The 12,829-nt window shown below is 45.4% G+C and overlaps 1 protein-coding gene across 1 annotated transcript in view; it reads right to left on the bottom strand.

Annotated features, from left to right (window-relative positions):
• The window catches only part of LRPPRC (leucine rich pentatricopeptide repeat containing), a 203,060-nt gene that overhangs the window by 66,417 nt on the left and 123,814 nt on the right, over positions 1-12,829 (bottom strand). The window contains exon 25 of the mRNA XM_056568127.1: positions 1,791-1,897. Within this exon, the coding sequence (XP_056424102.1) occupies positions 1,791-1,897 (107 nt within the window). The remainder of the gene's footprint in view (positions 1-1,790; positions 1,898-12,829) is intronic.

Genomic DNA, 12,829 nt, shown 5'->3' with positions numbered 1-12,829 from the left:
ACAATTAGAAAAAGCTGGTCAGAAAATGTTCCCGACTTTTCCCAGGGCGATATTTCCTGCCATTTACCCACAGGATTTTCTGTGAATACAATAGTAAATCGGTCGGGTTGTGAAACCGCGCCCCCTTTTGGGCAGACCACTCCCCCTTTTGGGCCTTCCACAGTGCAATGTCGGGTTTGTTGGATTTTTCAGGCGCACACTGTCGCAAACTTGCGCAGACATGTCTCAGGCACACTGCACCAAAATAACCAGACAAAAAACTGGTGTAGTAAGTCTATGGAGGTGTCTCCTGCAGTGGGGCAGGGCACTTGTCCTGGTTCGTTCTGGCGATCAGTAGGGACTCAGATTGGCTAGAACAGTGTTTCCCAACCGGGGTGCCTCCAGTTGTTGCAAAACTACAACTCCCAGCCTTCGGCTGTCCGGGCATGCTAAGAGTTGTAGTTTTGCAACAGCTGGAGGCACCCCGGCTGAGAAACATTGGACTAGAATGTGGCTGATCAATAGCCCATGTTTATTGTTTTGTATGAACAATTCCAAAACCAACATGCAGACCAGGGCAATGTGGCAAATGACCAGTCACATCATACTATACACTTGTTTTCAGAAGACCATGGCAAAAATAAAAATTCAACTTGCTCAAACACATTTCTGCCACATAACTTTAAAAAAAAATGTACGTATCATTTTCAAAACACAGTCGAGACCGGCTAACTTCTCTCTCATCAGTATGGCCACCTTTAAAGGTTTTGAAGCAATCCTTGACTTTGACTCGCTCTGCATATCGCGGTCACTCTCTAAGCTTTAACTAGAAAAAAAGCAATAGAACTGATAATAGGTTTAATACGAATCGGAAATTATTAGCAAAAATCCTTTTAACTAAAGCTCTGTTGTCCTATAATTGAATGTCCCGTTCCTACAAATGTCCAGGGAGGATCAGAAGGAAAAAAAAAAAAAAAAGACAAATCCTAATGTGCCAATAATGCATAATGCCCCTTAGAAAGAAAAATAACCCAAGAGAGCGCAAAAAAAAAAAAAAAAAAAAAAAAAAAAGAAAGTTAGAAGGAACATAAATACTCTCTGGGCGCTCTCTCTCTCTCCGGCTTCTCTTTTGACTTATCAGTTTCAGGAAGGAAAATTTCAATCAACTCCCAGATAAAATATACTAAGCCCTAGCAGACCAAATTTGTCACCTACCCCTTCCTATAAGCTGCTTACCACATCGGGAGGGGACAATGAAAATAAAAGACAAACAGGAAAAAAAAAAATTAAAAGATCCCGGTAAATGAAAATGCCAAACGTTAGCCGACAGCACTTGGCTGATTAACTCCAAGACAAGCGCAGCGGATAAATCTTAGCAAGGACGGGCGCAAATTAAATTCCGGAGCTTTAAAGTACAAAGAATTCCTTGGCTTGGAGGATTAAACAACTTTACACCCAGGAATGCTGCTGTAATTTAATTGTTCCACAATTCAAGATTTATTATGCAAATATCTGTGTTTCCTCCCTCTTCCCTCCCCCCCGTCTGACCGCATTGGGCCAAGGAGACAGATCAGGGCGTAGATCAGACCGCTCTTCCTCAACTATAATTACAATGATAAAGACTACGTGTGTCGCCGGCCGGCTAAGTCTGTCCCTTTTTCTATTCCGTGTATTCCAGTTATTTTTAAATGTATATTCTATTAATATAAACCGGAGGAGGCGTAATTAAAGGTTATGGTAATAACTGTCTTCCAATTAAACATGGCCATGACGCATCATTGTCATTAGAGGAGGGCGCTCGCCGGTCTCACCTCTGCAATTTTCTCGGCCTCGCTGTATTTTCCTGCTCTGATGAAGGCGAAGAAAAGTTCGTGAAGCATCGACTGCTCGCCCATAAAGTCGCTCAGGCCGTCCACTGCTGTTGGTGAAATAAAGTTTTTATTACTACGTGCACATTTTTTTTTATTAATACAATATATATACAGCCAAGGCTTCTTCCACACTACAAAATTCTCAGTTTTTAAACATCCGTATGAAGTTCCATCTGAAAAACCAGCTGAAAACGGCAGTAACAATATCCTATACGTCCGTTAGAAAACCCATTTTAGTCTATGGGATTTTCTAATAGCAGTTTGAATCCGTTATAGTCCGTTATTGATAATGGACGTTATTTTGTGACGGAAAATAGTTCGAAAGAAAATAGTTCATGAACTATTTTCCTTCGAACTATCTTCCGTCACAAAAAAGGGCTATAAAGTTTTTGACAAAGAAACCTTGTGCCATATCTTTTAGAAATAAAACATCTTAGGCTAAGTTCACATTGTCATTGGAATGTGGAGCTCCGTCAGCAATTCCATCAAGTGTAGCGGAGAAAAAAATCCTAAAAAAAACCTTAATGGGACGGAGCCAAACGGACCTTTAATGGGACGGAGCCAAACGGCAATGTGAACCTAGGATTAGAGGCTCACCAATTGGCAACTAGGCACCCTATAGAAAAGCAAACATATATTTTTATCGTGAAGCAGTCAGCACGACCATCTGGTCAACTGTCCTGATATATTTTCATGGAGAAGGCAAACACAATCTCCAGATCTGTCGACAAACGAGAAAACGCTTGTTCATTGGCAGCACATTGCCATCCGAACATCCAACAATAATGAAATCAAAGTCACACATACAATCCAACAATCGTCTATACAGACTGGTCTGCAAATGACTGAACCGTGTGAAGGCTCATTAAACGAGAGCTGATATATGACCTAGGTGCTTGTTGTTGAGCAGCCATCAGCCCATGTAAAAGGGCTTTAAGGGCCTCTGCAGCTCACCTGGTCAAAATCGGCTGACAGACACCCATTACCAGTCCGAGTACAATGCTGTACGTAAGCTGCTACATCTATTTTAGACAGAACTTTTAGGCCACACTATGGTATTTCCGACTGGAATTCTGCTTCTGAATTTCGGTCGGAGGGTAACTTGAGAGTGAATGGGTTTTCAGTTCACCTATTCACACTGCAGAATTTTCTGGGAGGACTTTCAGTCCATAAAATGCAATCTAAACATTCTGTCAGAACACTGAACTTGCTCAATGTTCCGTCAGAATCTGCGCCTCAGACATTGGCGTTTATCGGGACTGCAATGTCGGTGCCATCCTAGCATCAACTGATTCAGTCGGCTCTGGCCACACTCTGAATTTCCAGACAGAATTTTTCTGGCCATGGATTCTGTAGTGTGAACCCGGCCTTACACTGCCACTCTATTAAAATTATTTGGGTCTACGCTTGTCTGTCTTTAGCACTCCTTTGTAGTTCTATTCAAATCAAAGCTCGAGACCCTTGTTCTTGTGATTGGTGGGGGTCCAGTTGGACCCCCACTGATCAGACACCTTTCAGCTTTCCTATGTGTAGGTGATAACCTGTCTTAATAGGAATAGCCCTTTAACCATACACATGTAACAGTTTTTTACTCACAGAACTGAATTGCATGTTGTTTTTCCCATGAGGCATTGCCTGTTCACAGCTGGATCTTCACAATGAGAACCAGTAAGGGTAAGTTCACACTCCCTTTGTACCACGACTCGTCAGTTTATTTATTAATTAATTTTTTTGCACCGAACGGACATGAATGGTTTGGGGCACAACCGACACTTCTGGGTCTCGATGGATCCCACTGACTTGAATAGGGTCGATTGGATTCCAGTGTTTTACAGTTGTTGAGCGGAGGAAAACAATAATAAAAAAAAAAAAGGACATGCAGTATTCGGTCTCCGCAACAGAGCTCCCAAAGCACAACAGCCGTGTGAACGAGCCCTAATCCCTACCAAGAGTAGCCACAGTTTTTGGAAAGCTGATCATTGCTGACCCCTGGATAGAGCTTTATCTATAAATGAACTGTGCCTTTAAGTGCCATTGAAATCTATCTACAAGCATAATATCCCAGTTATTCTAGCTGAGTGACTTATCGGCGGGCCGAATTTGCTTTCACATGTAGAACAAGCTTTCAAAAAGTGAATGATTTGGTTAAGGGAAAAAAAATTAAAGGTGGAAAAACTAAAGTGCTCACTTTTTCCCCCCCTAATCACATATAAAGTTTTAAAAAGGGTGAAAAAAAAGAGTCTATTCATGTAGTCATAGGGAGGAATGAGAAAATCACTGTGCCCACAGCAGTACATGTTCCCAATGAAAAGGTGATTCTCAATTACAGATCAATTACAAAATGTACGGCTATTATCCACAAAAGCCGCGGAGAATGCTCGTCTAAAGGGTCCGGGAGTCAGAATGAAGTATGGCCGCTGATGTTTTAATTCATTATCCATGAAAACATGGGAGGGCACCGGGATAATATTGAGAGCATAATACCTGTCATTCATTAGGCTTTGTTGAAATGTCTGGACTGACTGTGGACTCTTTGGATTTAAAAAAAAAGGCTTCTCAATGGGAAGGCTTGTAATTAAATGCTTAGGTTAGCGAAATGTTCTAAGTGCTACAAAAAGCCTTTTATCTTAGGCTTCTCGTATAAACATTTCTTTACAAAAAAAAAATGGATTCAGAGCCCACAGATTAGATATGTCCAAGCAGCAATGAGATTGACATGAATTAGGTATTGTTAGCCAATACAATGCAAATTACACTAGGGCTCCTGGCAATGTCTAGGAATAACTACTTATAAGAGGAGGGGGAAAATGCTCAGCTCCGAGAGGGGATAAAATGTATATCAAGCATACAAATTAACAGCGAAAAATTAGAAAGAACTCAAGTAGTTTAATAGCAAACACTGTAATGCATGTTTATATACTAGCATGTAAACTGGGCAACTTTCAGAAAACAATGACATATACAAGTCACAACTGACTGTATTATCGAGATTATTGCTCCAACACACTGGCCCATGTAAAACATGTAAGTAGTGCAGCTCAGCACTGCAACGGAGGTAACTACTATACCACACACAACATGCGGACAGATATGGTGCTGTTTTAAAACAGGTTATCAATGTGTGATTTAAAATTTTTTTTTTATCAATGTGTGATTGGTCGGAGTGCGATTACAGGGATGACTACTGATAAGCAGAATGCTGACTGCAATGAATTAGGCAAAGAGTTCATACTTGGCAAGGACTGCACGAGGCTGAGCTGCAAGTAAAAGGGAATCTGTCAGCTCTATATCATGCTCATAGTTGCCGATATGGGCAGATAGCTGATAGTAAAAAAAAATGATACCAGTCTCTTAGCTGATGGCTGCAAGGTTATAAAATCATGTTTTACTTCTTAGCTCAAGTCTCAGAGGCTGAACTGCAGCATGCCTCCTTCCTCATGTGCATAATTAATGTACAGGGTTAGGCTTCCAGCACCGAGCCCTGCACATAAATCATGCAGGCCAGGGAGGAGACTGTTAAGTCACCTTTCTGTTTTGTATAATCTTGCCTTAAATGGGCACTGTCAGATACAAAAACTTTTGATATGTTGTAAAGTATGTATAACCAATAGGTTTTGCAATTGCTTTCATTAGAAAATTTTCAGTATTTCATACTGAAAAAGCCAAACAACTGCCCCCCCCCCTGCCTGCTTAGACACATACTAGTCCTGTTGTGTCCATGCATCATCACCTATGTCATGGACACAATTCCTTGATTGACAGCTGTGAGCGCAGGACTCAGAGGTCTCCGAAAAGGGGCATGTTCCCGATATTTTCACAAAAACCCAACATATTTACTAAGGTTTCCACAGAAAATGTGGTGGATTTGAGCTGAGAAAAACCCGACAGATCAGAACATGTGTAAAAAAAGCTAAGTGTAGGGAAAGTGGAAAATGTAGGGAAACCTTGGTAAATACCGTGGAAAATAAATTGTAGGGAATTAAAACCCACAAAGAAACCTACACTTCACTCTTAGTAAATAAGGGCCAATATATATTAGTATGGGGGAGACATTGCAGGAGAGCCCCTAGGACACAGAGGGACTCAACCCGATCGGGCCTAAGGACTGTCCGGGACTATATCCTGTACTGGGACATCACACATATATATATATATGTTCTGCTCTATTTGGGAAAGAATGTAACCTATGGCAACAAGCCTTGTATACAACAAGATGGAGTTCATATGTTCATAGACCATATTACCTACTGACTATACAATGTTTATAGAAATAGGCCCCTTGCATGTATGTATGTATAGTGACCAATGATAGTGTTTTTTATATCGTTTATACTCTTGGCTAAATCAAAATTGTTATGTATTCTGCAAAATCAAGAAGTCAGGTGTTCTACCTCTATCTCCATTGGAATTGATGAGAAAATGGTGATTATATGTGTGAGCTCTATCTTCTTCCTAGTGATATAAAGTGGGCTCCTGCACACAGCATGTTGAATACTAGCATTCAATCTGCTGGTGGAATATAGTCATTGGGATAGTGAGAAGATATGGCGAACAATATAATCAAAAGGGGGATTAAAGGAGCACTCCAGCGCAACATAACTTATCCCCTATCCAAAGGATAGGGGATAAGTTATAGATCGCGGGGGGGTCAGAGTGAGAGAGGATTAACAAAATAGGGAAAGATGGTGGCTGGGTTGAGCATGATACCCAAAGGGCTGATGTCTGATGGTTATGCGGAGATAAACGCCTAAGAGCTAGGATCCCAGCCAATGCCCGAGGGGATTGTGCTGTGGTTCAATTGGCTATGCCTCTCCATAACCTGTCAGAGTCACCCTGGAAAGGAGGCCACCCACGTAGCCGAAGGGACACCTCTCTTAAAGGGTCTTTTTATTTTCAGGTGTACATTGACGAGATAGGGGTTCCAGGTGGAGTGCCTAATGAGTTTAAAGCCAGAGATCAAGTGGCAGCAGGGTTTGAGTCTCTATTCTTTTAATGGATTACAGTAAACAAAAATGTTGACCGAATAAATTACATCTACTATAACTAACAGAGGTTTGTAAATTATACAAGGGATGCAGACCTCTGATGGCCTGGAAAAATAGGATGGCCCTAGATATAGTGCTAAAAGCAAGAGGAGGGGTCTGCAAGATGTTTGGCAGTATGCGTTGTACCTTTATTTTCAACAATACAGCTCCTGGAGGAATCCTGACCAGAGCAATCGAAGGAATGACTGCATTATCAAATCAGATAGCCAAGAACTCAGGAATAAGTGACCCATTCACAGATTGGCTTAAAGGGATGGTTTGGAAGATGGATTGGTGACGTCGGCCCTCATCTCCATCGCAATTGTGTTGGTCATCTTGATGACCTGTGGATGTTGCATTCCCTGTATTCGAGGACTCTCTCAAAACTGATTGAGACTGATGTGACAAGAACTATGTACCAAACTATTTCTCTGGAAGAAGATGCCTATGATGATGCCTATGACTCCCATTCTATGAAGCAAAGTCCAAAAACCCAGCTGAGGAAGGGACTTATGCTGAAATGAACTGAGAGAGTGAAAATAGATATCAGAGGAGGGAATGTTGGTAAAATTATATTTTGATATCTATGTTCTCTGTGTGTATAATATATATATATTCTAACTTTAGATAGTGGTGGCCGGTTTTATCTTGCTTCAATAAACATTGCCTTAGTTCTGTCCAGCGCCCAGTGATAATAAGCTTTTTCTATGATAAGGAAGAAAAAGTGTAAAAGGAACCCTGTGATTGGTAATAAAGTTATACACCATGAGTCACTGGGGTTCCTTATCCAATCAGCTCACACTAAGAGTGTTGCCACATAAAAGGGATGTGATTTTCTTCTGCATGGCTGTTTCTCTGCATGTAAGAGAACATCCACCTGTATCAATACATGTGCATTCAATCTGTCTGCTACTCAACACGGCTGTAGTTGACTGACCACGGGGTGATATAGCTCCTAACATAGATATGCATGCTGTAGCTCAGCACCGCTTCTATGACTTTTCAGCTTAGAATGAAAAAGTAGATTTTTTTATGCTTACCGTACAATCTCTTTCTCTGAGTATCCATTGGGGGACACAAACAGTGGGTATATGCTTTTGCCACTAGGAGGCGCTGGCACTAGGCCTACAATGAAAAGTCAGCCCCTCCTGGCAGGATATACCCCGCCTACTGACTGAGCTAATCAGTTTAGTCCCAAAGCAGTAGGAGGAAACTGACAGAGAAAGAAACTGGAACCAGACAAAAAAGGAAACCGAATCACCAATTGGATAAAAACAAACAAACTGAAACCTAGGCACAAACCATGGGTGAGTGCTGTGTCCCCCAATAGATCCTCTGAGAAAGAGATTTTACGGTAAGCATAAAATAATCTACTTTTCTTGGTCGGCACCATTGGGGGACACAGAAAACACGGACCAGGTGGCCGCCTTACAGACTTGCAGGGCCGAAGCCCTATTACGGAGAGCCCAAGAAGCCCCAAAAGAACGCGTGGAATGCGCAGTCACCCGAAAAGGTGGGACCTTCCCTTTGCTATGGTACGATTCCAATATGGCAGAACGGACCCACCGCGAAATGGTTGCCTTGGAAGCCGGAAGACCCTTGCGACTACCATCCGGAATCACGAAAGAGTCACCCTGCCGAAAGGGGAGGTGACAAAGATATATTTTGACATCCCGAACATCATCCAGAGTATGTAGGGAACGCTCCTTAGCATTGGAAGGAGCCAGACAAAAAGAAAGAAGAACAATCTCTTCGTTCACATGAAAGGAGGAAACCACCTTGGGCAAGAAGGAGGGAGGTGGCCAAAAAAACACCTTGTCCTGATGAAGGACCAAATAAGGTGAGCGACAGGAAAGAGACGCTAACTCAGAGACCCTCCTAAAGGAAGTGATCATGATGAGAAAGGCGACCTTCCACGAAAGGATGCTAAGAGAGGAGTCCCAAAGAGATTCGAATGGAGCCTCCCTCAAAGTACCAAGCACCAGGTTGAGGTCCCACGTAGGAGTGAAAGACCTGAAAGACGGTGCCTTATGGGCCACACCCTGCAGAAAGATGCAGACATGAGAAATAGAAGCTAACTGCCGCTGAAACAGAAGAGAAAGAGCCGACACTTGGCCCTTAAGAGAGCTGAGGGTCAAATGTTGATCTAAACCGGATTATAGAAAAGCAAGAAAGCGCGGAAAGGAAAACACGACTACAACGGACTGCGCCTCACACCAACGGAAATAAGCCTTCCAAGTGCGGTGGTAAATCCTTGCGGAGGAAGGCTTCCATGCTCGAAGCATGGTGTGAATCACCCCGGGTGAAAAACCCTGAGCTCTCAAAACCGCGGTTACAACTGCCACACCATCAAATGCAGCCACAGTAAACTGGGGTGTCAGGGAAGACCCTGGGAGAGCAGATCAGGGTGAAATGGAAGACGCAGTGGTACGTCGGTGACCAGCTGAATCACATCGGTGTACCATGCAAGCCTGGGCCAGTATGGAGCCACCAGAATGGTGGGAATGCATTCCGCCTTGAGTTTCAGCAGAACCCTGGGCAGGAGAGGGAGAGGCGGAAAGAGGTAAGGAAGACGGAAAGACGACCACGGAATGACCAGAGCGTCCACCGCCAGAGCCACAGGTTCTCGCAACTTCGCAACAAAGTGGGGAACCCGCCTGTTGTGGCGAGACACGAAGAGATCCACGTCCGGGGTCCCCCAGAGATCGCAGATCTGCACAAACACCTTCGGATGGAGAGTCCACTCCCCCAGATCCGCCGAAGATCAACTGAGAAAGTCAGCCTCCCAATTCTCCACACCCGGGATGTGGATCGCGGAGAGAGCGGGAATTCGAGCCTCGGCCCAGATCAGAATCCTGGAGACCTCCTCCATCGCTGAGCGACTGCGCGTGCTGCCCTGGCGATTGATGTACCCCACAGCCCTGGCGTTGTCCGACTGAACCTGTACCAACCTATCCTGAAGGAGGGTCTCCCAGTGGAGGAGGCAAAGAAAGATGGCCCGGAGCTCTAGAAGATTGATGGGAAGGCAAACTTCTGGAGGAGACCAGCGACACTGAACCGTCAGATCCCAAACCACCCCACCCTCCCCCCACACCCAGCCCTGGAGACTTGCATCGGTCGTGACGACCTGCCAGTGGAGGGGAAGGAAGGACCTGCCCTGGAGAAAGAGGGGAGAATGAAGCCACCACAGAAGGGACTGCCGAACAGCAAGGGGCAAAAATTCACCTATCCAGGGAAAACGGTGATTTGTCCCACCTGGCCAATATGAAACTGGCCGTAGGGAACCACCTCCATGGCAGCCACCATCTGGCCCAGTACTTCCATGCAGAAACGAATTGGAATCCGAGAGGGGCGCCATAGGCGACTGACGCCCTATTGCAGTGAACGCCGTTTGGCCAACGGAAGTCAAACACGGGCTGCTGCAGTGTCGAAAAGGAGACCCAGAAATATCAGAGACTGGGAGGGAGACAGGTGAGACTTCTCTCTGTTGATCACCCAACCGAAGGTGGACAGAGTCTGTAACGTGAGAAAGGCTCTCCAGGTTTTGGGACCGGGATGGGTCTTTGATCAAAAGATCATCCAGGTAGGAGAGAGCCGAAATCCCCCGGCTTTGAAGAATGGCAAACCCCACCGCCATGACCCTGGTGAAAACCATGGGAGCCGAAGCTGAGCCAAAAGGAAGAGCCACAAAATGAAAGTGACCCTCGGGGACAGCGAAGCGAAGGAAACGCTAATGGGCTGGGAAAATAGGGATGTGAAGATAGGCGTCCCGGATGTCAACCGACGAAAGAAACTCCCATATGTCCATGGAAGCCACTACGTAATGGAGGGACTCCATTCAAAAGTGACAGAGCCGCAAATGGCGGTTAAGTAACTTGAGATCCAGAATGGGACAAACAGAGCCCTCCTTCTTGGGGACGACAAAGAGGTTCGAGTAGAACCCTGAAAAATGCTCCCCTGGCGGAACTGGTACTATCACTCCTTGAGAGAGGAACGTACTTAAAGCGACCTGAAAGGCTGCTGCCAAAGAAGGGTATCGATGAGGACGGGATCGGAAGAAACAATCCCTGGGGATGGAAGCAAATTCTACCAGATTACCTCGGAAATGATGTCCTATACCCAGGAGTCCTGAACCTGAGCAAACCAAAAGTCCAGGAAGAGAGACAGATTACCTCCCACGCAAGAAGGCGCAGGTGGGGACTCCCCTTCAGGAAGAGAAAGGCTTACGGGTACCAGACTTGGCCGTGAAACCACTGGAGTGGTTGTATGACTTCCAGAAAGGACGTTGCCTTGAACGAAGGTGCTTTCCGAGATTGGGAGCTCGCCTGTTTGGGAGGGCGACCCGATGCTAAGGACCGAAAGGAAGTCGCCTTCCGACGGAGATCAGAGCGACAAGACTTGCTCTGCGGCAGCAGAGAACTCTTACCACCTGTAGCTTCGGAAATATCATCTAGCCATTTCCCAAAGAGCCGAGAACCGGAGAAGAGTAACTCCATTAGAGATTTCTCCGAAATAGCATCAGCGTCCCACTCCTTCACCCACATGGAGCGGCGAATGGCAAACAAATTACCTGAAGCATAAGCTGTGCAACGAGCGGACTCCAAGACTGCCGAGCAGAGAAAGTCACCGGCCTGAGAGAGCTGGCGAGCAATATCTGCCAAGTCCCCCCAGGAAGCACCCGACAGGATCCCCTGACATAGTTGGGAAGCCCAAACTGAAACAGCCTTGGCCACCCAAGCTGATGCAAAGGTGGGAAGCAGGGACAAACCTGCCGCTTCAAAGTCAAATTTTGCCAAGTTCTCGATCTTTTTGTCCGCAGGATCCTTAAGTGATGCTGCGTCCACTAGAGGCAGAGTAGTAGATTTAGACAGACGAGAGACTGGTGAACTGCAGGCAGCACTGTCCACTTGTAAACCAAATCCGGAGGAAAGGGAAACAGAGCTTGAATCTTATTGGTTCCCTGAAATCGTTTGTCTGGATGTTTCCAAGCCGCATCCAACAAGCGTCAAATTCCGAATGAGAACTGAAATACTTGGGAGAATGCAGAGAGCGGCGAAAAGAAACTTTCGGATCAGGATTCGAAGTTCTTTGGTCCTCCAGACGAAAAGTGTCCCCGATGGCCGACACCAATCCGTCCACAATTTCAGACACTGCAGAGTCCTCATGATCCAAGGCGGATTCCGACCCATCATCCACTACTTCCCCTGGAGAGTGGGAACCTGTGGAGGTAGCCTTAGACCGAGGTGCGTGAGACCTGGAACGAGGAGACGGAGACCTGGGATGATTAACCGGAGAATGGCCCCTGGAGAGGGGACGCTGTCGGAGAGCTGGGGAAAAGGAGCAAGACCTACGGGAAGAGTGTATATCCCCGAGTGCGCGACTCTGGAGAAGAGCCAGTGGCAATTACCTTAGAGCGATTATGAGCGCATTAGAATAGAGGGTCAGGGGATACTAAACGAGACTCCCAGAGAGAAGTACGCAGGGAAGACCCCTTCAAAGCAGAAGCCACTGATTTGGAGACCCTAGCCAGTTCAGAAATCGACTGGGTAAGGGAAGAAACCCACTCTGTGGGAAGGATGGACCCCACACATTCCAAGGGAAACATCTTGAGATACCAAGACGGCATGGTGCGCTTGGAGGAGCAGGCGGAACAGGTGGATTCAGTGGAACCACTGGGTATTTTGGTCTTGCAGCCCACACCCCGGGTCTGGGGTCTGACATAGCAGCTAGTAAAAGTAGTCAGCAAAAATAAAATTGAGCAATCTCACCAAAGCTGTACCGACCCAGAAACATTATTTTATAGCTTGGCAAACAGTCATCATCAGCTACATGCCTATGTCAGCAGCTGTGCGAATAATATACAAGTGACAGCGTCCCTTTAAGGATGAATCACTAGCCTGTATGGGTAATTCTTGAACGGCAGGCACACCTTCATGGTTCCTTAATATGATTGAT

This window comes from Hyla sarda, chromosome 3 (assembly GCF_029499605.1).
Source record: "Hyla sarda isolate aHylSar1 chromosome 3, aHylSar1.hap1, whole genome shotgun sequence".
Taxonomy (NCBI): domain Eukaryota; kingdom Metazoa; phylum Chordata; class Amphibia; order Anura; family Hylidae; genus Hyla; species Hyla sarda.
Note: the sequence above shows the minus strand (reverse complement) of the source record. Positions and strands in the feature narration are given on the sequence as shown.